The sequence below is a fragment of the Aricia agestis genome, chromosome 9, assembly GCF_905147365.1.
Source record: "Aricia agestis chromosome 9, ilAriAges1.1, whole genome shotgun sequence".
NCBI classification, from domain to species: domain Eukaryota; kingdom Metazoa; phylum Arthropoda; class Insecta; order Lepidoptera; family Lycaenidae; genus Aricia; species Aricia agestis.
In genome coordinates, this window is record NC_056414.1 from 5,356,997 (window position 1) to 5,383,642 (window position 26,646).

Consider the following 26,646-nt stretch of genomic DNA (forward strand, 5'->3'; position numbering starts at 1 on the left):
ATTTTCATCCTAACATTATTATATAATACAATTTATTTAAGTAGGTAGAGGTGAGTAGAGGTAAGCCTTTAATGAATATTATAAATATTGCAGAGTTAATCGCAGAGTTGATGACAAAAAAACGCCTCGCCAAGTTGACCTGTGATGGATATAAGTTTACCTCGTTTGTAATAGGTCGTATTGCCATTAACGTGTAGAGGCGGTATACGGTATACCGTATAAAAGACCCTTAACTATGACGATAGTATGTCAGAGCAGTGTCACTAACTCTTGTCTTAGCTAAATCAAATTAACAACTACCTGTGGAAAACCCAAAAAGCGTGACTTTACTGATTAAGTATTTCCAAATACGTTACCACCACGCCACGGGATCTTGTACACTAATGTTCAGAGTATAAAGTCGAGTATTGTTTGAAAGTTTAACCTCAAAACGTTGGTTTTAAGTGGTTCAGTCAGTAAATATTAGACGAAAATAGAAACTAGAGGCCGCTAAAAAGATAAAAGAGTTTGGTGATAATTGAAACGGTTACTGTCCTGTTGGCGCATAATACTCTATAGTTGCACGTCTTTTCTTGTAAAACAATAATCTGTTTTTAGTGATGAACGTAGGTACTTTACAAACTTTTCCATGCTTATTTTAAGTTCGAAGTAAGTCACTTGCATCGACACCTACGAGGATCTATCGGTACTTTGATGACATTTCAAGGGGGCGTAAGGGCGATGAGTAGCTCTGTATTTTAAAATATGCAAAATTAAAAAAAAATATTATATTTCAAGTCATTATATTATGTAAAATTATAGAAAATTTAGCGCTCAGATGCGTTTTAAGAGTGCTTGTCTACTTGAGTGTGAAACAGCAATTTATCCAATAACATTTTACAGAAGGGCGCAATCCGCAGACGATTTCTGATTTGAGACTCTAACATCCTTGTAACATATTGTTTGTAACACTGCGTATCTATAACTCTTTAGACTCTATGATTTCTCTTTTATCTAGTCAGAGGCTTATAGACTCATGCTACAACGACTCTCTTTCTGGAGTTTAGACCTGCCAATGAATATGAAAATACTTTTATTATAATATTTTCTCCTCATTTTCTCTTAAGTAGTTCTTTATTAACAAAAAAATATTTTATTTTGTTGATCAGTTCAAACGGCGGATCGAGGACCGAGGTATGTAATATACAGTATATATCGTAACTCATATTTTACTCACAAAACATAAAAAAATATATTTTTATACAATTCTAAAGTAATTTTGCAACAAAACTTTTGAGTTTTTATCGGATTTAGAATGTTTATATAACTTAAATACAGCGTATCCAATTTCACAACTTTTGTTTTGTTTTTTTGTTTGTTGTGACTTTATTTTATTGTTTTGTTTTGAAAGGGACATCTAACTGTTTACCTGGTTGCAACATAAACAGCTTAACAGCTCTGTTATAAACGCTTTGTCGGATAACTCGACAATAGATCTTTAGTTTTAGCTTTTTCTTGACTCTAGAAAAGGTGACAGTTTCTCAGGATTAAGTCAATGACAGAAATACATATTTTACTTACATTTATTAGTTGATGACTCGAGAGGATGTGAAAATGTGATGACAGGCAAAATTATATTTCCATTAATTTTACGAAAATTGTGCCTTTTTAGGGCAATCTCTTGAAAGATACCAACATAATTTCAATATTTTTATACAAACTTTGTAAGTTATAACTTTGTAAACGTATGTGTTTGATAATCCTTCAGGCAAAAACTATACAACGGATATTCGGCGTGGTAGTTAGGTTTTTAGGTTTCTAGCTGTAGATATTTTTATGTAATTGAGGATACTTTTTGTTCCGGCAAATTACATTACGTACCATATAGGAGAAACATACGCAACATATTTATACGTGGGAGAGCCATGCTTCGGCACAAATGGGCCGGCTCGACCGGAGAAATACCACGTTCTCACAGAAAACCGGCGTGAAACAGCGCTTGCGCTGTGTTTCGCCGAGTGAGTGAGTTTACCGGAGGCCCAATCCCCTACCCTATTCCTTTCCCTACCCTCCCCTATTCCCTTCCCTTCACATCCCTACCCTCCCCTATTAGCCTATTCCCTCTTAAAAGGCCGGCAACGCACCTGCAGCTCTTCTGATGCTGCGAGTGTCCATGGGCGACGGAAGTTGCTTTCCATCAGGTGACCCGTTTGCTAGTTTGCCCCCTTTTTCATAAAAAAAAATACGCACACAAACTGTTACATATTATGTGATTTTTGTGAAAAAATGTCATGACACAGTTATAGCGTCGGTCACTGTTTGAGCAGCTTACATTCAATACTTCTTATTGCAAATTACTAATGCTCACAAAAAACTGCAGTAGCAATAATTTAATTATAATTTCCGAGGAAAAATAAAACAATAAACAGAGTTAGCGTAAAGCTCTTTGACTGACTGCCGCAGGTGGACGAGACTCGCCAGCATTGTCTCTCAGAACAAAGACACGGCCAGCACTCCCAATGCCCTAGTTTCATTGTGATCGGCGATTTGCTAGCCATCGGCTCCGTACTGTCACGAACAAGCTATTCTACTAGAATCTAGATGTTGAGGGTTGTAACTTTGTTAGTCCGAGACAGACGAATATACAGTCTTTCGCGTTTTTTATAGTTTTGTAAAGGGTAAAAACGGGACCTTATTAGTTATTACTAATACTGGCTGTCTGTCCGACTGTCTCCAGAATGTTTCTCAAGAAATATTTACAAATTGTAGTTGAAATATTCACAAATTTCTAAATTAATATGGATATACATATATTATGTATCTATCTAAATCTTTAATTGTCGCACAAAATTTAAACATAAGAATATCTATGGAATTCGGAAATCGGAACTAGGAACAACCATTCCGTAAAGTTCTACCTAAAATTATATAGAGTCTAGAATCTAAGTCTATTGATTACAATAAAACAATTTTCTACACTACTTTAATTATTGATACCAACATTAAGGTAATAAGTATTAATTTTCCTGGCAAATATCCTAATATTTAAAACGCCTGTAAACACGATTTTCCTTCACAAACGGCGCGTCGTTACAATTTGTCACACCGTTAATATTAGCTAAAGAAATTAAGATAAAATGCTCGGAGGTTTAGGCCACGTACAATATTATAGAAAGCCGTGACAATTTTTTCTGAGCCCCGACAGACTGGGGGCCTCTCCTGCCTCTGATTTATTTAATGAATAAAAATGCCCTCCCTGGATATTGCAATTAACTTTGTAATAGCTAATTTGAGTCGTTTAAGGTGTTTTTTTGTCATGTAATAACATCACTTCTAATTATGGTAGTACGACTGTTAATTATGGTTCCGTTACCATAGATTGTCTAAACGAGAAAGATGTGCAATTCTAACTTTATTAAATCTAATTTAACTTCCTTGACCGATATTATTTACTAGATGATGCCTGATAGATACTGAAAATTAGTTTATTGCGCGGGAACCGTACATTTTCCGGGATAAAAAGTATCCTATGTCCTTCCTCGGGCTCAAAGTATGTCCATACAAAATTTCACCAAAATCGGTTCAGCGGTTTGGACGTTAATAAGTAACAGATAGAGAGACTGACAGACATACTTTCGCATCTATATTATTAGTATGGACAAACAAAATACATAATATTATGTATTATTTAAACACTCCCGTATGCATACTCTTATTAGAGTATTGCAAAAGTTTACAAAATTTCTTACGATCATTTGCTACGCAATGGAAAACGTATATAATTAAATCTGAACCTGCTTAAAATTTTTGGGGATTGTTAAAAAACATTTTTTTACAATTTTTACTTTTATTTCCTAAAGGTTTATCGGTCATTTGTTTTGGCCATAAAATATAATCATTTTACAATAGGGTTCAGGTTGTTGCCGTATAAAAATATTAATAAAGCAATTGGTAAAAAAAACATCTCACTTTTCATGCGTTTTTTATCTTCTCAAACCTTCGTTTGTTACACCTTTTGTGTTAGTATTGTCCAGCCTCCAGGTAGGTTGAAAAGATTCAATGGCTAAAAAACCGATGTTCCATCGAGGAAATTGATTCCTAGGCAGTTGACAGACCAACGTCATTTGGTCGGATCATGTCAATTTATGTTATTTTGTGATCTGTCGGCTGGGTTTGACGTAACGCGACCAAACTATAAACAAATAGGTCTCCCATCTACCTAGGAATCAACTTCCTCGATAGTACCTACCTACTTAAGACCTAAGTATCTACTAAGGTCCATTATATATCTATTATGTACTTACTCATTGATAAAATCATAGTTATAGCAGAAGGTGGACTTTATAACTAGGTTTTTCTCAGAAGACAATATCACCGTATGAGGTAAACGATGAGATCTTAACACCTACTTCAATGGCATCTTACGCCTAATGAGATTTTTAAGCTCTGCATCCAATCAACGCCTCTCGCGCTGATTAAATTGATTACGCGTTGTTTCGCGCGCGCTCAGCGAGTTACCTCGTGTACCCCCGACTTAAATATCTCGATCTCTGCATTACAAGTGTAAATAATCTGGAGGCCGCCCAACCGCTGGGCCGGGCTTTGAAAAAAAAAACTCGTTAAAATATCGGCTTAAAAAGAAAAGCGCTGAAACGGGAGGTCGGGTGGCGTCGGTTTTTCTCGGCGCGGGCGGGCCGCTGGGCGGGGCCGCTCAGTCGCGCGCTGCCGGCCGAGCGGGGCAGACGTGTAGTGCTCGCCGCCCCGTGTGCTATGTTGATGTCGTGAATCGGAACAAAATGGACTTTCAGAGTGCTATGGAGACGTTCGCTGAAGCCTGGGCCGCCGCCAACACGGTCAAGTCCGAGTCCGCTGACATGTCGCAGGTGAGTTTCGTGACTACCCGCATTTGTGATTGTAAACATTTTAACTTTATTTATTTTGATTTTATAGATATTTTTATCAAATTAATAACTTGTTTATTATTAACAATTATTACTCAAACCTAATGCTAACCTAGTTATAAATGAAACTTCGATTCGCGTTTTTAATTGCTGAATTTAATTATCAGACAATGATGTCTTCAAGTTCATCTTGATAAGGAATATTTGCATCGGAATAATGTTACAAATGCACACCCCATTTAAATATTAATTGAAACAATTGTCGTTGATTTTGGGCAAGGTCAACCAAAGGATAGGCTAGGGCTGGTTGCGTAGATTAGGAAAATATTATGGAGCAAAGTTTGACAGCTTTAATACCTATGATAACATCCAAACAATTGACAAATATGACGTAAATAAATAACTTATCTAAATAGTAGCAACATTCATAGAAATTAGTCTCAAAAAACGCAGCTTTATTCGTTAACCCTTAAAAACTAATAGGTGTTTTTGAGGCGTGAAGCACGTTGCTGGTATAATTAATGTCCACATTTTAGTACAGAATACAGTTATAAGTAATTTTGCTGCGCGTTGGTTATATAAAAACAAGATTTCTGAGCATAACACAAATATAAATCCATTATATAGCCATTGATTTCTTCAGATTAGTCATTATTTATGACGGCGAAGGCGCAATAAACCTAATCCTATTGATTAAAATAATCGTAAATTGCCAGTAGATAACCAGATATGGTGACAAGATTTTATCGATAATTTTAATAAAATGATGCCCAGTAATCCTAAAATTATAATTTAATAGTAGACTTAAATACAATGTTAACAATTTTCTTAGCAAATTATGACTGTTTAATTATCATAAATTGTCATAAGTTGACATCTTTTGACGTGTATCATTAACGGGTTAGATTTAAGCGAATTAAGTCTAGGAAATATTAGAATTTTGATGAATATACTTCTACATTTCAAGATTTTTTTAAACCACATAATTACTCGAACATCTAGTGATTTGCCTATATTTAGCATTTGACATTATAGCTAATAGGAGCTAGATAATGGTCAAATACAATTTTTTTCAGTTACCCTTGGCTATTATTCTAGCTACTTAAGATTTAGGATCTTGATCTGAGATCAACAATTTTAATTTAAGATCAATCTTTTAAGAACATAAATACAACAATTTTAAAAAATATTGTATTTTTGTTAGGTATTCTTATGAACCATAAAATATAAGTGGATTCTATTTAGGTCTTTGTCAATTTTGAAAAGTCATTTAATTGAATGTTAATTAGGTATTTAAATATGAGTTTAAATGTGGATAAAAGCTAGTTTAACTTGTATGGACACATTCCTCGGTGTAATTGTGTTCTAGGAAAGTTTTGTTAATAACTAAAGGTTGCTCAATTTAAAGATAATTAGTTAATCGAAATTTAAATTCTTTGGTTAATATTAAACCTATTTCGTGCACTTCATTGTTAAGTTCATATACCATGACGGGGCATTTACTATCACAGGAGAATCTTATGCTATAAAAAGCAGTCCCTTAATTTTAAAGTTCCTATTAAAAAATCTATTTTGCATTGGAAACCCTAGTGCTATTTTTTTTAAATAATCTCTTTAATGGTAACACGTTGCAATAACGTTAAGAAGATTATACAACTTTTATTTATTTATTCAAACTGTAGACGACTTCTTTAAAGTTTTTACAACTACTCACTAGACTACTGACTACATTTATGTCATTTCACCTGTCACTTAATGAGACGTCCATTACGCGATATGCGGGAGAGGGTTAAGGATATTTATTATTATAAGCTAGATAATAAGTGTAATTACTATAACTAGCTTTTTTATTAGCTATTGAATAAATTAATCTAATTAAGCTTATTTATTTGCTACTCAATATAATTTCGGCAATCATGAACGTTGGAAATAAATTTAATGAATCCGAGGCTTGGATTCATTAAATTTACAATAACACTTGTATTATATATCTATACTTCCGGTTTATATTATAGGTAATAATAAAAATTCCTGTTTCTAAGCAGAATAATATATAATTCATAGAAATGATTGCATATTGGAAGTGGTTATCAGTATGGCGATTTGATTTGATTTTCGCCGATAGCGGTGTTTATAATAAGTCCTTGCTAATCCATTATCGCGGATTATTGTACGCCGATAAATATTAAATACATTGCAGCGTTATCGCCGGTCGCAACGTTACGGAATTATTTCTATTTTATTCCAGTTTGTGGAAAGGTTTTATATTGTTCTTGATATTTGAACTAACAGAGAACAAGTAGTGTAGACAGCGGGATGTAGGTTGGCTATAGAGGGTTGAAATTGTCATTTTAAAAAGATAATATGGGATTTCAGGAAGATAAGATCCAGCGGCATTGCCTTATCTCTCAGGTTTGTATAAACTTATTCAAAAGGCTTGGACTAAAACGCCGAAACCGATTATGAGGAAAATGTACCAAAGAATGTAATAAATAGATCAGCCTTATTGTTATGCACATGACGCAAAAAATGGAATTTATCTATTACCGTTACAACAAAATACTCGATGATGACCGAGGCATTCTCGGTGTAAAAAACGAAATCACATCTAAGCCACGGGCGCGTGCCGAACACAAAAACTCACATCGATGTGCGTCTCTAGATGCACATATTGGCACCACGCACGTAATTTCATTTACAAGGTAATGGAAGTCGCGATATCGTTACAAAAGACCTTAATTGATTTTTTTAATGGTAAATGTACATGACGATTTTAAATTTCTAAATGTTTCAACCATTTAAAAGTTAAAAAAAGTGAACATTGATATCGGGACATTCTGTCAGGACACTATCTGATATTATAATATTTTTTTGGTTCTATTTAGTAGTTAAAAAAACTTTTTGTCAATACTTATATTTACAACAAAATGTTTAAAAAGTTTACAAAACATTTTTATTTTTTCTCTAAAACAGCACGTGTAGCGCAAACTGAAATTTTACTCCGATTTTCTTCCACAATTAATAAATTCCATCAATGACTATAAGTGCTTTGGCATTTTAAAATATTTGAGCAGAATCTATCCTTTGATTAAAATCGGGGGGATGATAATATTTTGGTTGTATTGAACATTTGTTTTGTATTAGCTGGCACTGAAAACTAGTATTATTATATTTCACGCAAATCTCAGGTTGATTTCGATGTATGAAATCAGTTTATATTAAGTTTATTCACAATTTTCACATTATAAATTGGATAAAATATGTTTAACCATACATACATCCATTTTATTTATGACTGAAAGGTATGTGTGTATGAAATTTGCTATGGAGATATTTATGTGCAGAAAGGACATACGATGATTTTCATCTCAAAAAATTTATAGTCCGCGCGGGTTTATAAATCCGAATCCGAACTCCGTTGCGCCTAAATATCGTTTATCGCGCTCCAACCGTACATTTTTCCGGGATAGAAAATATCCTATGTCCTTTCCCGGGATTCAAAGTATCTCCAATTTACATAACAAATTTTAGCTAATTCTGTTCAGCATTGCAGGCGGGAAAAGGTAACAGACAGACAGACACACTAGATATAGCATATTTTGTAATATTAAGTATGGATTATTGAAAATATTATCAAAGTAGATGTCTACATTTCCAATATCGCGTATCTGCAATCTCAAAGAACGTGTTAATATTGAATTATGTCCAAACTAGATAAGTTGCGGCCACATCAGATGCCGGTAATGGCGTGGATAAGACCGTTACACCTCGGCGCACGTACACTATTGTACGCCGAAATGAGATTGCGGCTAACAAGTTATTTACATTGACGTTTTAATATAAAAAACTATTAAAAAGGTAATTATTACTACTGTACGCGCTGGCACGCCCGAGATTAATTAAAGTTGCAACGTATCTATCTATTTAGATCTATGTTGGTATGTTGCATTCCATTTCGACAGCGGAATTAGATATCTTGTATGGGGTTTGACATAACGTAGCGCTAAAGTGACAAGGCGCTTGCGATGCGATAGGTCATATCCTATGCATTTACGTTATTTTCGTTGTCACAACTATCGTCTCCAATTTGACCAAGTACCCTAGGCTGGAGTAGGTATTACATTATTAGGATAGATACTTGCACAAAAAATGGATATGGGGTATTTCCGGCAATGCAATGGTTTTGCAGGGTTACCTTATTTTTCTTATGGCCCGGCCGCACTTGCGTATATCGTCCGAAGCTTCGTGCTATGAGACGATACTATTGGACGATACACGCAGATCGTCCAACAGTATCGTTTTTAGCGCGAAGCACTACGCATATGCGGCCGCGGCATTAGGTACCTACCTAAAATTCTTGTACAAAATTAATAATAAATAATCATTTATTTTGGCGTTTAATTTGAATTCCACTTTATTATTATTGTGCATTATCACAAAGTAAATTATCTATTCAACCCGCGGCGTTCACACCTTTGCAGCTTCGCATAAATCACATATAAATCGACTCGTGTCGCTATCTGATTTTGTGTTGGCCTTTTTTGGAAATATTCTCGGATAAGTCGAGATTGACGGGTTTTGGTGAAGAGAGAAGGGGGGACAGGAGGGAAAGGGGGGCGACAAACCAGGCGGGCGGCATTGCCTTGCCCAAAAACTAACCATAATTTACAGAATACTTGCCCGGCCACTGTTGACACGCGCGAAGCTTTTTGCACAAGTATGAACTGACAAAATTATTTTAAGAAATTTTCAATGCCATATTATTTATCAATATGCATGCCATTAGTGTGGGAACTAAAGATACGAATGGTAAATATTGTGGACGGCAGCCTCTTTGCTGATTTTTTAACTCTTGTGCGACATAAATAGAATTGATAGGTCCTTCCTACATAGAGAGGGAAAATCCAATAGACAACTTTTTAACTTAATCCCTCGATCGTGGATTCTTGGAAATCTATTTATATTTATTCTATTGTTATCGCGGTCGAATTCGACCGCTTGGGAGTTCATTGGACGTATGTGTCGATGTACTTAAGAGGATTCCACACCGCCATTTTTTCCATACAAACGTTGTCCCCTGTTTCCTCCCTGGATAATGCTAGTAGAGTTATAATTTTTTTCCTGAATATCTACGGCCACTAATACAATGTCCGTATGTTTTCCTTTTTTTCATAATTTAATTATTAAATAAGATATGAACGTTCAAAAACCCAAAAAAATGGCCAGATTTTCCACTGTGTTCAAACGTCCAGAAAACAGATTTGGATAGATTATACAAAAAAAGCAAAACATAGGAACACAGCTCAAGCCTTTTTTTAATCTTTAATGAAAAAAGTACTTAAATCGGTTAAGTTTTGGAGAAGGAATCAGGGGACAACGAATCGTTGATTTTCTGGATTTTCTGCAGTTGTCTCTATCGCGTTCTGCGGTATAGGCTTGAGGTAAGGGAGACAGCTATAGAAATTACACGTACTTTTTTTTCATTTCTCTAGCCGCTGTGGTATCCTCTTAATACAATTATTATTATTAATAGTACAATTTAAATCTGTACCTTCATATTAGTCTAGTTCTATAGATGTTATATTAAAAGCAAAGTTTTTGCTTTAACGTATATTCGTACCACCAAAGATAAAATATGTCCTTAAAAATATGTCCGCTTTACTGTTACATTTTTGCGTAATAAAAACGACCCACTTACCATACTTTTCGTGGATTATACGAGATAATGAGTTAAAAAACAGCCTCGAGGAAAATGGGGTAAAAAGTTAAGTGCGATACACTTTCGTACGTAGCGCCGGCAGCAAAGTTTTTGTCCGGTTATGAGTATTGCATAAAATTGGATATGTGCAATTTTATCGCACATAATGACGGAAGATAAGGAGCTGCGGCCAGTTCGGATACGGAATTTCGGTAGCCCACGGCAGCGAGGCCCGGACTCCAAATTACATTTTGACCATCCCGATGTTGTCGCTCGGCAATATTTCTTTTATACTTTGCAAGCATAGCATGACCATAGTAGAAATATAAAATATATAAAAATGGATTTTCAAATGTGTTAGTAACGCTAAAACTCGAAAATGGCTGAACGGATTGGGCTAATTCTAAAATTAGCTAATCTTAAAATATTCGTAGAAGTCCAGGGAAGGTTTTAAAGTGACGCGAAGTTCACCGGGACAGCTAGTATAGAATACTTGCAGATTTTTGAGAAAATAAAGAAACCCATTCTTAAGGTTTCTAATGTTAAGAGTTAAGCCTCTGCAATCTGCATATAATTAATTGGATGTCAAGAACAGAATGGCCTAAGCGCGACAGCGACAAGTAAGTACATAATATTTATGTAAATCTAAAACGTCCAAAAATTGTTAAAAAGTGAAACAACTGCATGTAGATAAAACTACATCCACACTAATTAACTCTTCTTTGACGACGTCATCCTAAAAACCCTCGTGTTTGCATCATGGTTGAAAAATGCCTAATATTCTTGTGTGATTTCAAAATAAGTACACCAAAACAAACTTTTCTTACACAAATACCTACGGAAATGTAAAACAAGCGACCTGTAAAACCTGGTTTATGGTTAGCAAACTCGTAGCCTCTTCCCCGTACCCACAACAATGCATGTCGCGGCTTCCGAGAAGTGTTACCATACGAAATATTCATTTAATTAGATAATATTGGGTTTTGCACACGACTTTGACTGTTTTATTGCAATGACTTGGCTACTTGACAACTACTTACTGTTTGATATCAGCAAATAATAATTAGCTAAGCATAATATTATCGTTACAATTGAGTTAAAAACACACAATTCACATTTTCACAAAAAAAGTTTTATAAATCAAACTCAATAGCAAATCAGTTTCAACAAAATCAATATTTACTTTAATAATATTAAAACGGGTTTGGAACAAACAGCAATATATTTTGGACAAAATTAATGTTTTGGGAAAAATGCGCTTGAAATCCGTGCCTGTAGGAACGAAAGTTAGGGTGCGTGCACACGGTATGCGATTGTTAATTTTCGTTGACGTGCGAGGATCTCCGCTGTAGGCGGTCATGATTCTGTAATTACCCTTACCTTGCTGCTAATGATTTTACTGCACGATAAAAACCCGTGTTAAAAACACGAATTACCCAATAAAGTAATTATTGCGCTATTAAGTAAGCACCTATTTATTAATCGAGTCATTATTCGAATATTTTTGTAATTGAAAGGATTTTAATTTAGTTAACAAAGTAAGTATTTTTAATTTTTTTAAGAAAAATAGCTTTTAACATAAATTGCCTCGAATGTGTGGCGGCAAAGAAAACCTTTGCATATTTTGGCGTAAAAAAGTTTATTCTTACTGGGTGTATTATAATTGATGTTCTTATAATAATTTTAAAAGTGTGCTCCAAAAAAGCCCTTTAAATTGTAATATTATTACTTACTAAGCATACTTAAAATTTAATCATCCTATAATGAATCTGTCATGTTGTAAATAAACTGGAATTCCGCTGGAAAGTTCTTTAATTTGTGTGAAAGTTGTTCGTGGAACAATCTATTATTTCACCCCCCTCATTATGCAGATTTGGGCGAAAAAGGTTTAATAACACATACGCGTTATCGGACGCACTTGCGATGATCTGCGCGCAATTACTTACAGAAAAAAAAAACTTGTACGGTCCACAAAAAATCAAATTAAAAAAAAATCCAACAAGGCAAAAGTGCATGGTGATTCATGAATAGATTTTTTTAGAATTACTAGCTGTCTTGGTGAACTTCGTGTCACAGGTCACTTTAAAACCTTCCCTGGACTTCTACGAATATTTTAAGACTAAAATTAGCCCAATCCGTTCAGGAGAAGGAGTTTTAGCGTTATTAACACAATTGAAAATCAATTTTTATATAATTATATAGATTGTAATTATTACATCGAAAATCTTAGGGTCTATTTCACCACTTCCTGATAGGCTATCCACTACTTAAATTGACAGATAGAGTATGGAGAATCTGTCAAATAAGTTGTCAAAATCAGGAAGTTGTGAAACAACCCCTTAATGTTTTAAACATGACGTATTTAATATTTATATGATACGTAAACAAGCAGGATTTTTTGTATCGGTGTCTTATCAAGGCAGTATATAGCTATTTTAGCTTTGTAAGAATAACCAACCGGAACTTTTGCCGACTGTACAATTGTCAATTGGATTTTTAAATTAGCTTTTGCAACTTCAGTTTGGAAACCGTACCACTTATTACTTAATCCGAACTTAACTATTAAGTTACTCTGTTATAGTCTAGTTGTTGTATTGGAAATTTAAATGACTAGTAATTTGATAGTTCACAATAAGGTTTGATTAAGTTTCTTAAGTATTGCAAATAGTCATTGTTAGTTGTTAATAGATATGGCTTTTTATTTGTACTTTTATTTTTAGAGTGGTTAAAATGCGCTAAGCATGTATCGTAAAGGTTTTATTTTAAGTGACGTTGATGATCGAGTTTTAGATGTTTTTTGCCATACAATTATAAGTGAAATCTTAGGGTGGGTTGCACCAGAGGCTTAGTTAAGGTTATCGTCAAATATGGCGTCCATTATGGACTTTTACTAGGGATTTGACAGTTCATTTGACATTTTGTTTTAGTTAAAGTTAATGTTATAGTTAAAGTAAGTTGGTGCAACCCACCCTTAACTTAATATCTTACAACGTGTAAGTCTTTGGCAATTTTTACCGCCTTTTTCCGATATAACTGAAAGAAAGTGGTTTAAAAATAGTACTGTTTACAAAAAGTAGAGGCGTTATTGGTAATACGTTTGTTCATAACTATTTAACTAAGCATTTATTTTAATTTTATATGTTGATTTGAACTTTAAAACGTCATAAACTTTTAACATATTTATTCTTATTGGGCCTTAAATTTTCCTATATCGAGGGAAGAATCTTGCTTACTTACGTTATAATATGTTATAAGTACACAATATATTGTGTACATAGTAATGTAATCCACGACAGTTGCGGCATCCTAATAGGATAATCTCACACCTGCGGAGTGCAATTAATAATAGAACAACTAAAGATGTACAAACACCAGATTATCAGGGGGAACTTGGGCACTTACGCATGATGTATGCTTAAGATTTGAGCATTACGCTAAGTATGCCTCTGTGGTCTAGAGATTAAGACTCTAGACGCGGTCGTAGGTTCCCTCGTTTAAGCAATTCAAATGTTTTTGGTAAGGCTGAAGGATCACCCGGTTGTCTGACAGGGATCTATGCGTACTATAGGCGTGTAAAGTTGATCCCTATTCCTTAGTAAAAAGTCCCACTCAGTCATAAAAGTAAGGGAACGAAGAGTTTCTTTATGGTGCGCACACACTCGGGCAATATAAAAGTTATTCATACATTTTAGTGCATTATACAGTCTGTTAAAACATTGCAAGAATTTATTTGCCAAAAAAGTGCGAGTTCTAGAATAATCTTGCAAGAATGACGTCACACCACTCACCCAGTCTGTGGTATACCGGTGCCAGTTTTTCCCTTGGGCCTGTCATTTTAATTGAATGGAAAGCTATGCCAGTTGATCCGTGCATCGGATCAGGTTGGCCAAAAACTGGCCTTAGCCTTGAATGGCTTAGCCCTCTGGCCACGAGCGAATAGCTGACGTGGCCGGCAAGCGCGCCCTGCATACGTAATGCGCAAGTGTGGACAGGGGTGGTGTGGAGTAGGTACTGAAATTTTTTAACCTATTGCATAGCTTTCAACCTATTGCAAGCATATTTTATCGCGGCTTTGAGCGCATCGACCAAATTAAGAAATTCCGTAACGAAAAACACCTACGACACCCCACTCCGACGGTGGATGCGGCGTTGCCTTCGGTACGGTGTTTGCTTACCTCGGCAGACCCCGAGTGCCTCACGTATTTTTTTTACAAGTGGTTCTGTCCCCTTGGTAAGTAAAGGCCTCTCCAGGGTATTCATATCAATCCTACGGCACCGTTGGCTGGTATACCTCCAGCTCGTCGCGCCATCTTTTCCTTGGCTACGTCCGAATTACTTATAGAGAAAATATTTACTCGCCGATAAACTTTGGTTTGGCGAGGTTTAAAATGTACTTATTAGTTTTTAAGTTTTTGAAATGAATAAATATATTTAAAAAAAAATGTGTGAAACTGCAAAGTTTACTTAAAGATTACAGTAACACTAGTTCGTATAGGGTATTATGAGTAATGAGTAAGCCTAGTTTTATTAACAACTTAAGGTGGAGGGTGTTTTTAAATGTGTTTGTATTACATAATATTATGTATACTTTTTCGAATACGAATACAGCATATATATTTTAATAACGTAATTATATAAATTTCTCATGTAAGATGGTAAAGGAAAACTTGTTGAAGACACGCGAGCTTTTATAATATTGGATAAAAAGCTTAGTGTGCAAATGGCGAAGATTTTTCGAAAAACGATTAGTTTTAAAATTTTGCTCATCCTAACGGGATATCCCTTAGGATAATCTATGAAAATGGAAACGAATTTTAAATTTTGTTAGTCTAGAAGGTTTGTACTCGTATTAGGAGGAAGTGATACGAAATTCACCGGGTTTCATTCATTCATCTAGTTTTAAATAAATTAAACAAGTAAAAAGTGTCACAACTCCATAGTCGTCCCTGTTCGGATAATGGAGTATTTCGTATTTGTTTCATTTTTCGTTTTTTGCGGGTTCGATTACTCGGAGGCGATCCGCGGGCGAATTCGGGAGCGTCTCGGCCGGTATTACAGATACAGGTCCTGTCACAGGATCTTTATTGCCAACACATAAGGATCAATCTCGGAGGAGGAGAGGTAATATAATTGCGATCGGTGGGTACCGGCGTATCAGTACTGACCGCTTTTTCCGTCGTTTTGTCGAGCAATTTGAGGTTAATTACACCATCACCCTGTATAGTTACGAGAAAAAAATCCAAAAGCAGGTAACTTCAGTGGATCATAAAATAAATGAACACAAGTTAAGCTTCTATTTGTTTTCATAAATTATAGATAAATATAAATATTTAGGAGTTTCATTTAAATTGACAGTTTAATGGCCGGAATTTTAATTTTTTCTGATAGATTTTCTTTTGTTCTACATGAGCAATTCTATTTATTTGCTTGAACTTATATTTAAATCTATATATATATTAAACTGACATGGTGATCTATCAACGCACAGCCCAAACCACTGGACAGTGGACCGATCGGGCTGAAATTTGGCATGCAGGTAGATGTTATGACGTAGCATCCGCTAAGAAAGGATTTTGATCAACTCTACCCCCAAGGGGTTAAAATAGGGGATGTAAGTTTACATATAATAATACTTCTTAACGCGAGTGAAGCCGCGGGCAAAAGCTCGTACATAATATGATTTAAATTCAACGAACTTTTTTATTGTCTGCAACAGCCTTACAAACTAACAGTTGCAATATTAAGTACTAAATAGTAATTAGTCAGAAGGTAGTGGTGATGGGGTCACAGTCAGCTGTCGCCTGGAGAGCCCCATGGCCCCACACCCCACCATAATCCGCACTCAGTCTGGGTACAACCACATAAGCTTTGAACTTGTGCTACATTTTTATACGCGCTCCATTGCGTTGTAGTCGTATATCGCGCGGAATTTACGTCACGGATTTGAAAATTAAAAAAAAATCCAATATTATTACTTTACTCGAAGTATTTCCGTTCTCCATAACAAATTTTGTGTTAATCGCTTCAAAAGTTTAAGCGCGAACGCAGGCTTTCTATCGATTTTATAAGGTGACAAAACGTAAAATATTGTAAAATTTGTGCCTTTAGCCTTTAACATTCGTTTGTATGCACTGTAGTGTGTAATGTGTATTACAATTAAAATACCTAGTTTTTGTGCCTTATAATTATAACCCTTGTATTAGTTATAATGTTTGCCTCGAATCATTACAGTTAACATTAAAATAACTGAACGGAAATACGAGTAGTTAACGTTTGACACAGTGATAATCTGGAAATACAACGCTTTATCTCTAAATTCCCACGAAATCGGAAGCTGTGGTGAACTCGCGAAATATGTTCATGTACAGCATAATTTATGCGTAACATAAAATGCGTGGGCATTAGTGAAATACTTACCTATATTATATTATAATTATGTTGTATAGGATATAGCTCAATAGATATTATGTTATATGTTGTATAGGCTATAGAAGTAGAAATAGTGAAAAATATGTCGTTAAACTATTAATGGAAGCAGAAATAGTGTTCAGACATCTCGTGACAGCACATTGCAATATTAGGGGTTATTAAAAATTCGCACGTTTGAACAATACCATAGTTTCAGTGGTCGCACCGTAAGTGCGTATTGTGTAAAACAATGCTTACCGAGCACCACTCGAGCTTAATTTTTGAGTGTGAGTTAGCTCTGAATTGGTTTTAATCGACGGATAAACAATAGTTAAACAACTGTTAAACAATGGTTAACCACCGGTGCGTGTAGACACGCCTATGTAATTTCTCAATACATTTCTATATTCATTACCGAACAATAAAATATGGGTGTTTTAGCTTGGCAGCTCGATTCGATGATTGTTAATTCATTAAGCTGTAAGCTGTAAAATGTCAATGAATTTTTAATTTTAAGGGTCGAACTTGCAAAGTCGCAAGGCAATGTGGTGAATTTTTAATGGTCCACCATTCAAAATCAGAATAGGCAGCTTAACCGCATAGGCTGCGAGTTTGGTATGAACCATAAAGTTAATATACCTAGCGGAATAGAGCAACAATCTCGAGCTGTCAAACGAAACCGAAATTGGTTTTCATCTGTGTGAAAAATATGTGTACGTATACACTGACACAAGCATGATTGAACATGAATTCTATGAGATTAAATTGTCAACGTGCGGCACGTGCCGACTGGACGTCAAAAAAAGAGAGCTGCTGTCATGTATCACGCGTCTCTTTTTACCACGCAGTGTTACTGATAGTGACATCTCTATTGCTCAGGGCTTTGTTTCTCTATTCCGCTAGGTATATTAACATTATGGTATGAACAGACTTTGAAGTTTGAGTCCCTAAAAAGTCACAATATGTTGCTGTATCTCTTCATCATCAATCTCATATCAGGCTGATATAGCCTATAGTCGTCCACAGCTGGACGGCCTCTCTCAATGAACGCCAAGATGACCGATCTCCTGCTACTCGCATCCAACATGGGCCCGCAACTAAACGGAGATCGTCATCCCACCTAGTTAGAGGTCGAACTACACCCCGATTTCCTAGCCTTGGTCTCCATTCCAGAGTAAGTTTACTCCAGCGATCGTCTGTTCTTCGAGCTACGTGACCAGCCCAGTTCCACTTCAGCGTACTGATTCTCTGCACTATGTCGATGACCTTAGATCTTTGACGAATTGTTTCGTTTCGAAGCTTATCCGCCAAAGAAATTTATCTAGTAAAACATAAAAAGCTGCCTATAATTTAATGTCTATAAGCAGAATTGTTTATCAGAATAGGTGCATAAATATTCAGGAAATTAGAGTGGTGATGCGTCACTTGCCACGCTTATCCTGACAGTAAAACAGCATTAGACGATTAATATAAAAAAAACCGCTTATTGTACGTAGTCTGTTCCTTTATCTCGTGCATGAGACTGATCCTTATGTCTTTAACATAAGGGTCTGTCAGGGGTAAAACATTTCCGAACGCTCTGTAGTTCATTGTCCACTGTCAGGCCTATCTAACAATATTAATAAACGTTTATCAACATTAGAACTCACAACGGCCGTATGCTAATTATTGATATAGTGCTTCCTGTAAATAAATAAAAAACTAGAGTTCTAAACCTAGATTAAAAAATCGGCTAAGTGCGAGTTGGACTCGCGCTCACAGGGTTCCGTATCATTGTAGAGCAAAAAATATTTTTTGCTCTACAATGATACGGAACCCTGTGCAAAAAATATATATTGGCTATATAGCCAAAATGTGTTTTTCGTAATGAATATTTCCTTTAGTATTATATAGGTGTACCAGAATCTGATGGCAAAAAGTGAGAAAATAAATTGACTAGCAATACCGGGTTAATTGGAATAAAACATTTGGATCCTTTTTTTACTTATAGCGGCTCATTCTGTGTGTGGAACTTACATATGTTATGAAAATCTGCTGTCATTGCCATCAGATTCTGGTAGACCTATAATAGTAATTTTATTTTGTTCTAAGTATTTATTGCTATAGCGGCAACAGAAATACACAATCTGTGCAAATTTCAGAAGTCTTCGTATCGCGGTTTTTGAGATACATCATACACCCTTTGAGTCTGACAGACGGATGGACGGACAGCAGTCTTAGTAATAGGGTCCCGTTTTTACCCTATGTCCTACGAACTACGGAACCCTAAAAAGTATAGATTAGCGTTGACGTGGTAAAAAGTGACGAGGTGCATAAATCCGCCGGCGCGGCGCAGGCAGGGGTGAGGGGCGCAACGCGTGAGCAGTCACCGCGATCGACGACTCCTGCGCAGGGAAATGACGGAAACACACACACATAGCGTGGCAGGGCTGTCACACTAATAGTTATGTTGACCATATTATAAATATTAAAAGTACCTACCTAAATAAGCTTAGAAGCTTTTATTAGACCACTATAATCTACTTTTCTGATACTAGATTACAAGACATTCGCTCAGCGTGCTATGGAACGCGCTATGCTCGGAGTTTCTTTGGCGGATAAGCTTCGAAATGAAACAATTCGTCAAAGAACTAAAGTCACCGATATAGTGCAGAGAATCAGTACGCTGAAGTGGAACTGGGCTGGTCACTGGAATGGAGACCAAGGCTGGGAAATCGGGGTGTAGGTCGACCTCCAACTAGGTGGGACGACGATCTCCGCTTAGTTGCAGGCCCATGTTGGATGCGAGTAGCAGGAGATCGGTCATCTTGGCGTTCATTGAGAGAGGCCTATGTCCAGCAGTGGACGACTATAGGCTGATATGATGATGATGAGATTACAAGATAGAAAGGATAGCAGCATGCAAAGAGTCTGGATACCTATGTTTCTTCTGTTTGATAATATAATGTAATAACTATTAAGAATAATCTGCTTCAATAACTTCTGAGTGTAGTTACGATAGTTTAATTATATGCATTTAGAGCCAAGACTAAAAGGTTTCTATGATAAAATGTATGAAAAATATGTACGAACCCTCGTATGAAAACGCCACATTAAGAACATTATGGTAAGTAAACAATTTTTAAGAATCACCATAACATTACCGCAATGTATGTAAGAGGAGCGAGATCATAAAATGCTAACTAAGGTATTCGGGGAGAATTTTCAGAATGATAATATGGTTTTATTATGAAAACCTTTTCTTTTAACGTACTAACTTTAAATTTTTCAATAAAAAAATGTGATTTGACAGCCCTGTACTAATGTTGAAGACATTTTGGATCAATATGCAAATAAAAGCTCATCATTGGTTCGGACTATGATGGTTATGCATGATGGGCACCATGATTTGACGTCTGCCTGACGTCTGACATGCATGCCATGCACAGTCTCGCGAGCTTTCCATAAAGTGCACAATCGACGTCGATAATGGACTATCAAAGACGAACATGCGCAATTTCTTGTATTCGTTCATCGTGAGACAACATAAAGAGGCTGTCAAACAAGAAAGTCCCAACTCCCAGTGAAAACTGATAATTTCTGTAGTATTGGTACAATTAATATTGTTGTGAGTTTCGTTTCTATTCGTTTCGTTAAATTGTATGTTTTGTCAACCCTACTCGTTGAAGTAGCAGTAAGCGCTAATGTGGATAAAGTAATCCATTGTTATACATATGCAAATACATGTACATCACTAACTACACTTTATATGCCTAAGGGGGTTTTTGCGCGTAAAACATAGAACGTTAGTATTTGCATATGTTGTCAATGAACTAATGGGAACGCTTAACGTATGATGGACTGACAACTACGGTATTTTTCTAAGCACATAAAACAGTATACTAATTTGCTGTCAAAATCTCTAATTGACTCACTATTGATAAATAATTGATAATGCGAATAAACCATAAAATAAATATAATAATAACACTGTACACAGTACACACCACTACGAATAATAAAAACACACCATGAGAATATTTTTAAATGCTATTTTCGAACCTCAAAAGCGTAAATGTAAATTAGTGATGTGCGTGTCGTGTCGATGTTTCGTATTTATTGCGTTAAATTAAAAAAAAATTACACTTGTTTTCCATATATTAAGTCGGCAATCTATTTACGCATTATCTTCACAATATATTCTGATATAGATCTATAAGAAAGCGGCATGTGCAAAAAACTGCTCGGTACCTCTGTCACGCACTCTTTGTCCAGAATATAACTTTCGTATTAAATAATTTTTGCGAAGGAAGTTCGAATTTGGCCTCGCTTTATATGCACGCATTAATACATTATTAATAAGTGCATTCGCCATCATCATCGGGCCCCAGCTGTTTGTCACCCTAAAATATCAATTTAATAATTATGTAAGGCTTTTGTAAAAATAAGGATTAAAGAAAGGATTGCCTTTCAAAATCTTTAAGTTATTGTTAATTAAAGCACATTATTAGAATATATTGTAATACTGTGCTTTAAGTAACAATATGATTAAATAATAAGCTCGTCAATAAAATGTATTTCGACAAATGAGCTAATTTAATGAGCTTTTCTTCCTGTTAATGTTGGAACACATATCATCATTGTTTACATCTCATATACGATCATTATACCGTGTTCTTGCTCATGTTTACTGATACCACAAATACTATGATTATTGCAAATTACAGGCATTATGACGTGGGATTTTTATCGATAGAGAACAACACTAGCCTGAGCGTGTACGATATAATTTAGCGAGTGCGATAAACAAAAATATCTTGCATTAAAAACGCTAATTGCGTTAAAAAAACAATATTGCGTTCAAAACATTGCGTTAGAAATCTTTTTCGCACGCATCCAAGGCTTCGGCAACGAATACATTAGTCCAACTTGCAGGAAAATTTTCACTCGAATGAATTGGCCTTTAAAAAGCTTGTTATAACTAAACTAGAGCGTCCGTGGCCTAATGGGTAGACCTTTGGTTTGCACTCTTAGAGGGTGCAGGTTCGAACCCAGGTGGAGGCGTGTACCTATGAGACATTTTCTGATCTTAAGTACATAATACGGACGCTCGTACGGTGAAAGAAAACATCGTGAGGAAACCCGCACATAGTTGGTCCCAGACGTATTGACTAGTTCTTTCCTCTGGACTAGGCCGACTATGATGAGAGAATGCCGTATGCGCTTGGGCAACCATACGGACATTTAAACATCTTTTCCCAGGCACTACAGTATTTGAGGAGTAGTCACTTCGCTCTGAAAAATACTGTATAAATCATCCATAACAGATGTAAAGGCCTAGTTTTTTATAACTAAACTAATATCACAGCTTAGTTATGGAAAGCTTTTTGAAGCTTTGCATACATACATTTTAGCCCGTCTAGATCTTGATAGAAGCCACAAGAATAGTACCTACTGTAGCCACATAATATCACACTTTTATGAAAATAGTCGGCCGGCATAAAAATAAATATCCGGCTATGTTAGCCGGATTTGTATTAGCCAATTTTTCCTGCAGGACGTATAGTGTGAACAGCGCTGGTAATTAATACAGGTATCAGCCGACGATCTATGCACTTCGAAAAACCTGTGAAAACAGTAGCGATTTAGTGTTGTAACTCATACGTTATCGATCTATAGCGGACGTGGATCACTATCGACCACCGCCCGTTACACCGCGTAAGTTTCCCGTAAAAAACGCACAATTATTATAATGATCCTCCCATTATGGGATACTAGCTTGTTTATGCAAATTCCTCTACTAATTAAGAGGGAAATATATTTGCATGGCGGAAAAATTGAGTTCATTGTCATTGGACGTTTTTTTAATTACAAACTAGATGTCCGTAACTCCGTTACGCCAAAATTCGTTATCGCACGGGAAGATACATTTTTCTGGGATGAAAATATGTATCCCCTTTTCTGGGACTCAATGTATCTTCATACCAAATTCCAGCAAAATCGTTTAGGGGTTTGGACGTGAACAGGTAACGACGTGAAAAGGCAGACAAACATATTACATATTTTGGCAATTTAATATTAGTATGGATAATTAGTGCATAGTTAAAGCTTCCCACGTATGATTATGTTGCGTAGTTGAATGGGGATTAGCGGACGTCCATTATATAGAATTATCGAAATTCGGTTCACATCACTAAAATCAATTTTACTGAATAGGGCTGTCGCACTATTAATTTAGCGATTATAATCGATTCTTAAGAATTGTCGATCGATATCGTCGTTAGAATTCGATTGTTCTTAGTCCGTTAAAGTCCCTTGTTTGTGGAGCTTTTTAAAGCGGCTTAGGGCCCCAAAGTAAAGGGTTCTTGAACCATATCGCGAGTTTAATCTTACCCGGCAAATTAGGATTACTCCAACTTTTTCCTTTTAATTCTTCCAGTCTTTGTGCTTAATTCGTTAAACATGTCACTTCGGGACATCTGTAGGGCTGCTACGACATAAAAACCGCTTAGTCTCGAATTAATTAGCTTTTTATACTTAGGGCTTTATTGTAATCGCTTTGTTTGTCTATTTACTTGTTTTTTTTTCAAGTTTGTAGATTATTATATAGTAGTTAATATACTAGCAAATCTAAGTTTATTTTGTACAATGATTAAATAATCAAATTAAACATTATTGATGAATATAAATAGCTGGAATTACCGATTTTATAAGAATGATTTGGGTTTTTATATTGTTTAAACTTTAACCAATTACGATTAATAGGTATTAACTCAACATTCAGATTAATTTACAATTTTATCGTTTTATCGCAGTCTCATAAAATATCATCATTACTGCTTTTAAAATTTGATATTAATTTCTAAAATAATAAATGAAACTATTTATAATATTTTAAAATGTTTTGTCGGAAAGCTCATTTATAGATCTTTTACAAAAAAAAAGTAAAGGTTACCAGATCCATGATATTTTTAATCTTGTATCAGGAGTCAGGACTTTCACGAACCATCAACCATAAGAGGAATGAATATATTATTTAACTTAAACCCAGACGTAAATAGGCTAAGAAGTGTCGTATCAGCTCTATGTACATCCATGAGGGTGAGGGGTAGCTGGCGGTTACGCGCGCTCAGGTGTGTCGAACGGAAACCCACTATCATTACATACGCACCCTAACATACCGAGACCACAGGACCTTTATGTCACCCACATAAGGTTTAATTTCCTAGAAATTCAAAGGTAAAATAAGTGTGAACGGTCGCGAATTACCAGTGTGTGCGCGGGACGGATTACGCGCTATAAATTAGAATAAGTAGCTGCTATAGCGCGTCTTAGAATTATTATTAGAAGTCTCAAATAAACTTTCCGTGTACTTAAAAGTTCGGAAGGGTTAATAAAGTTTTAAGGAGATTGGAAAATGCTTTATGGCTTTTATACAGGGTGTAACAAAACTAAGTGATAATACTTTAGGGTATGTACGTATTCCTTGTAGAGAGTTCAATGTGAAAGTAGCAGCGCTGAAAAACCATTTTTTCACTTTTGTATGGGAAAACATGACGCTGGGGGAGCTTGCCCATACAAAAGTGAAAAAAATAGTCTTTCAGTACTGCTACTTTCACAGTGAACTCTTTACAAGGAACACATACACACCTTAAAGTATTATATCTCTTAGTTTTGTTACACCCTGTATAGTGTACTGTGTATACTGTTGTTACTTGTTGATGACATTAATAAAATTTGCCAATTTGATTTTTGTTTATGTTGGAGTATCCTCATCAACAATTCATAATTATTTTGTTTCAGTCACTCCCAGTTTTTTTTGTAACACAGGTACCTATTCATTTTTGTCTTCATAGAAGTTAAAAATTCAACGCTAAAGCAGCTATTCAACCTCTTTTCCCGGGACATAAATTATCTCCATGTCTTTCACCAAAATCAGTTCTGCGATTTAAGTGTAAGGAAGTTATAGACAGACAGACAAACTAGATGATCTCTCTGACAAGATAGTCAGAGGGATATTTTCATTTGAACTTAATATTAGTATATTAAGTTTAAATGAAATGAGGTATTCAGATTAACGTAAGCTACAATTCATTTATTCAATATGAACGTGAAGTCCCTCCCTGTGCGGTGTTGGGACGGCGACACGGACAGATAGACAAACTAAAAGACTTTTTAATTTATATTAGTATGGATATTCAGATTAACGTTAGCGACAATTAATTTATTCCATTCTAGTTGCTTCATAGATGACGCCCGCAGTCGCGGGCGTCATCTATGAAGTTCATCAACGGAGTTCCGTCGCTCCAAAATTCGTTTATAGTGCGGGAACTGTATATTTTTCCGGGATAAAAAGTATACCATGTCCTTTCCCACGACTCAAGGTATCTCCATACCAAATTTCAGCAAAATCGGTTCAGTGGTTTGGGCGTGAAGAGGTAACAGACAGACAGACTTTCGCATGTATAATATTAGTATGGATTAGTATAATATACTATAATCATAATATACTATAAGTACGAATATTCAGATTAACGTAAGCGACAATTTATTCAATGTGAACGTGAAGTCCCTGTGTGGTGTTGAGGCGGCGACACAGACGGATACACACGTCGCGCTGCGGCCGATACCGCTGCCTAAATAAAACACATCCTAGACTAGCCAGACCAGCTATACTCAACCTGCGGCCCATCGGGACTACAAGGTGTAACAAAAGTAAGTGATAATACTTTAGAGTTTAGGGTGTGTATGACTGTGTTTATAAAGAGTTCACTGTAAAAGTAGCAGTGCTGAAAGAGCAGATTTTTTTTGGGATTTGTATGGGGCAAGCAGGCGCTTGCCCCATACAAATCCCAAAAAAAATCTGCTTGGAAAAATTCATAACGCGGAGGCCCGCGTTATGAATTTTTCCAAACAAAGGTGAAAAAAACAGTTAATCTTTCAGTGCTGCCACTTTTACAGCGAACGAACTCTATAAAGGAAACCCATACACATCCAAAAGTATAGGGAACCGATACACACTGTAAAGTATTATGACAAAGTTTTGTTACACCCTGTAGTCGCCCTCGTAAAGGTCAACCATTTGGCAATTCACGCCTCCCGGCAAAATAATGCATTCGTGATTCCATTTTTAAATCGCTAATTTTGAAGAATGTTTTTTTAACCCTAAAAATTTGGCACGCGTGCGGCCAGGAGCATGTTGTTACCCGCATGCGGGTAACACCTGTCACCTGACCTGTGAATTCAAACGTGGCATCAAATTTGTGATAGCCTGTGGCTATCACTCGGTTTGAAGCCATGTTGAAAATTGCATCATAACGCGAAAATTTGCTAGTACTTTCTCCCAGACACTACAAATCTTGTTTACTGTTTACATATTATTATGTCATTTCGACGTTAGATGATTCACGATCTATCGGCCCTGGATGCGGCGATTAGAGTTCGTTCACACAGGATTTTATTCAGTATCGATGCATGCACTTACTCATTCGTTGTTGTGATTGTAAGAGGGATGGCGGATGAGATAAATGGGTCGCTGACATGTGCCCTCAGTGATTACCACGATTATGTACTCCGTTGAACTTGCAGCTTCTGTAGCTTACTTATCTATTTGTTTGTCTGTTTGGGGTTATTTAAAGCTTCGGATAAGGCCCAATGTTCTTATGAAATCAGGTCCAGCTA

The 26,646-nt window shown here is 35.9% G+C and overlaps 1 protein-coding gene across 1 annotated transcript in view; it reads left to right on the forward strand.

The window, feature by feature from the left end:
• Positions 1-4,705: 4,705 nt before the first annotated feature.
• Positions 4,706-26,646, forward strand: part of LOC121730387 — an 83,721-nt gene continuing 61,780 nt past the window's right edge. Inside the window, exon 1 of the mRNA XM_042119411.1 lies at positions 4,706-4,862. Coding sequence (XP_041975345.1) covers positions 4,776-4,862 — 87 coding nt within the window. The 5' untranslated portion in view covers positions 4,706-4,775. The remainder of the gene's footprint in view (positions 4,863-26,646) is intronic.